Source organism: Pundamilia nyererei, unplaced genomic scaffold, assembly GCF_000239375.1.
Source record: "Pundamilia nyererei isolate P.nyererei 1_Seehausen unplaced genomic scaffold, PunNye1.0 scaffold00153, whole genome shotgun sequence".
NCBI lineage: Eukaryota > Metazoa > Chordata > Actinopteri > Cichliformes > Cichlidae > Pundamilia > Pundamilia nyererei.
In genome coordinates, this window is record NW_005187554.1 from 1,214,090 (window position 1) to 1,217,102 (window position 3,013).

A 3,013-nucleotide genomic window follows, 5' to 3' on the forward strand; every position below is an offset into this window, starting at 1 on the left:
TACATTTTTTATTTTTCTCCGATATCCGATCCAGTAATTTAGGTCAGTATCGGACCGATACCGATACGTAATATCGGATCGGTCCATCTCTAGTTTTGACACCTCAGTGTATATAATTAAAGATGTAGTTTGACTATATAGGCAGAGTTCACCTCTTGCCGACTTCTGCTGAACACACAGTGGTTTTATTGTAAGAGCAGGCCTCTTTTTTAGCAGCTGTGTAATTACTCATTGAAAATGAAATAATAATAATAATAATACAAATAATTCTGTTAGTGTGTTATTAGTTTAGTACGATTTGTTTGCCTTAATTAAAACTTGAATGGAGTAATCGTTGTAAGCAAACCTTTTTTTAAACTGCAGCATGCCTCAGAATATGTTTAGTCTGTATTTACCCATGTTGAAATCGTAATAACAATGACAAATTAACTGACATGAATGGTGTAAATTGTAGTTTAATTATTTTGTGTGTGTTATGTTTTAAGACACTAGATTTTTTTTAAAATTTAACAATTCTTCTTCCCCCTTTTCTCTCAGGTTCATGGTATTTTGCGGCGTTCCAGCTCCTTCAACACAGGTCGCATTGAGCATCTTTACCAAAATCCACAGACGCATACCGAGGGCAGTAAGTATCTCATTTATTTACGGAGGAAAAAAGAGTAACCAAATTAAAATATCAGCTGATATTTCCTATTATCCAATCTGTCACTACTGCCATTTATAGTAGCTGATGCATTTAAAAGGTAAAGAAGAGAGGGGAGAAACACCCTTTCATGTTATGTGTGATGATGTTGCACAGTTTGTCCACCGGAAGGCAATCTGCAACTTACCTGTTGGAGACACACATGTTTGGAAAGCCACAAACACAACTAGAGAGCATAAAGAAGTAAATAAATGTATAAAAAATGTCAGTGAAATCTGTTTATGATTTGTGTGTCTGAAAGGAGAAAAAAATAATGGCAGATATATTGGAATTTTGACTTTTAAAATTCAATTTTATGCATATAGCGCCAAATCACAACTCTCCCCAAGGTGCTTTTTATTAAGCAAGTGCTTGACAGTGGGGACAGCGGGAAGGAGAAACTCCTTTTTAACATCTGGCAGAACCAGGCTCAGGGAGCGACAGCCATCTGCTGTGACCGGTTGAGGATGAGGGGAAGGAGAAACACAATAACATATTTTTTTGTTGGTCTTGATCCTGCTATTAGGACTTAGACTTCCATTGGTCATCAGGAGTGAATACATGAAGGAGCAATAAGTGTGATTTTTTTTTTTTTTTTTCTTTTGGTGTTGAGATAAGGAAATGTGTTTTGCTGTCCCACTCTCTATCAGACTTGAAGTTGCATTATGGTGACCTGACTGACAGCACATGTCTGGTGAAGATCATAAGCCAGGTGAAGCCTACAGAGATCTACAACCTGGGTGCTCAGAGTCACGTCAAGGTAGTGTGATCCCAAAGTCACAACACTCGTGGTTCTTTAGTTTGTGCAGTCTACTTTCAAATCAAAGCTCTGTCCCAAATCCCATATTAACACGCTACAGTATTTGAAAAGCTACTTTCAGCTGTTCCTTTGTCACTGTGGATCATGGCTGTATGTTTTAAATTGCTTATACAACCCCAGAGAGGATTTGTGACTCGGACTGGAATTGAATCAGTAACCTTTCGCTTACCAAGCAAATGTGTAAAAAAACGACACTGTGGAGCCACGCAGTAATGCTGCGTATACCACATCATTTGTATTTAATACGTCAAAATGATAAATAAGAGTTAGTGCACACATTTAGTACCACTGGGTAACACGCTACTATGTCTGAGGGAGCACTGCATCTTGTAAGCAGTGGCTACATATTTCTATCAAAGTGCAATGCAGTGGTGTCACAAATGAGACATTACTGGACTGGATCTTACTTCAAAAACTAAAAGGAAATATTCAAATCTATAATTTCATTTTATAACTATGTCATTTTTAACATGTTAGTCTCTAGTAGTGTCATCTCAAACAAGATTGTTTCCTTGGTAACACACAATCTCAGGAAGTCTTCAAAGATACCTAGTTCTTTTTTTATTTACACAAAAGTATCCTGAACAAAGGGAACCATGGTGAGTAGGTAGTACGCAGTTGTGAGATTTTGGATGGAGTAAGAGTGCTTTTCCTATAAACATTCTTAATCGTCTTCCCATTCCCTGGATCCACTGCTCATGGATTTGCTTTGAAGAAGGATATAGGAAAAAAAAACCTGATAAAGAGACTTGATAACAATGAATTTGCATTCCAGCAGCACTCTAATGATGGTGAACCTTCAAACCATGACGTTAGACCAGATAAGTATGAATAAAGTTAGTTACAAAGTAGATTTGGTTTCTCTTTTGTGGCATTATAATAAAAGTATTCCAGTGAAATCTGACAATGTTAGATTCTGGTTTCATTGGTCTGTAATCCTAAATAAAGTACAGATGCTTTATCATATGAAAAGAGTTTTGAGTTATAAATATCACCAATATAATGGGTTACTGACAACTTTCAAGACATTTGGCTTAGTCTGCGTAGTCTTGCTGACACTGATAAATGAATATCAGAGACGATACAGTCGACCCCTACATATTCCCGGTTCAGTATTTGCGGATCTTTCTGTGGAACCGAACTCCAAATTATTCATGGGAAATGTGCTTATTCATGGATTTTTTTTTTCAGTAGAGCATATCCAAAATATTCGCTAATTATTCTCACTTTTGTGACTAATTTTATTAATTTTCAAATATTAATATTAATGTAAAAACAGCAAAATTGCAATAAAAAGTCTTTTTTTTCTTAAATAATGTTCACCAAACAATGTGCAAATTCCAAACACAAAGCTCCTGGGAAAATTCAAATAGGCCGTAAGCTTTTTAGAGGTAGTCTCAAGTATTGGCAGATTTCAGCTATTCCTGGGGGGGTTGTGGTCCATAACCCCCATGAATACTGGGTGTCAACTGTATTCTTCTGCCTCTAGGCAAAGGAGCTTGCAAAGAAAA

At 36.5% G+C, this 3,013-nt stretch overlaps 1 protein-coding gene across 1 annotated transcript in view; it reads left to right on the forward strand.

Moving 5' to 3' along the window:
• gmds (GDP-mannose 4,6-dehydratase) overlaps positions 1–3,013 on the forward strand; it is a 192,256-nt gene that overhangs the window by 23,152 nt on the left and 166,091 nt on the right. The window contains exons 3-4 of the mRNA XM_005745075.2: positions 538–625; positions 1,333–1,442. Coding sequence (XP_005745132.1) covers positions 538–625; positions 1,333–1,442 — 198 coding nt within the window. The remainder of the gene's footprint in view (positions 1–537; positions 626–1,332; positions 1,443–3,013) is intronic.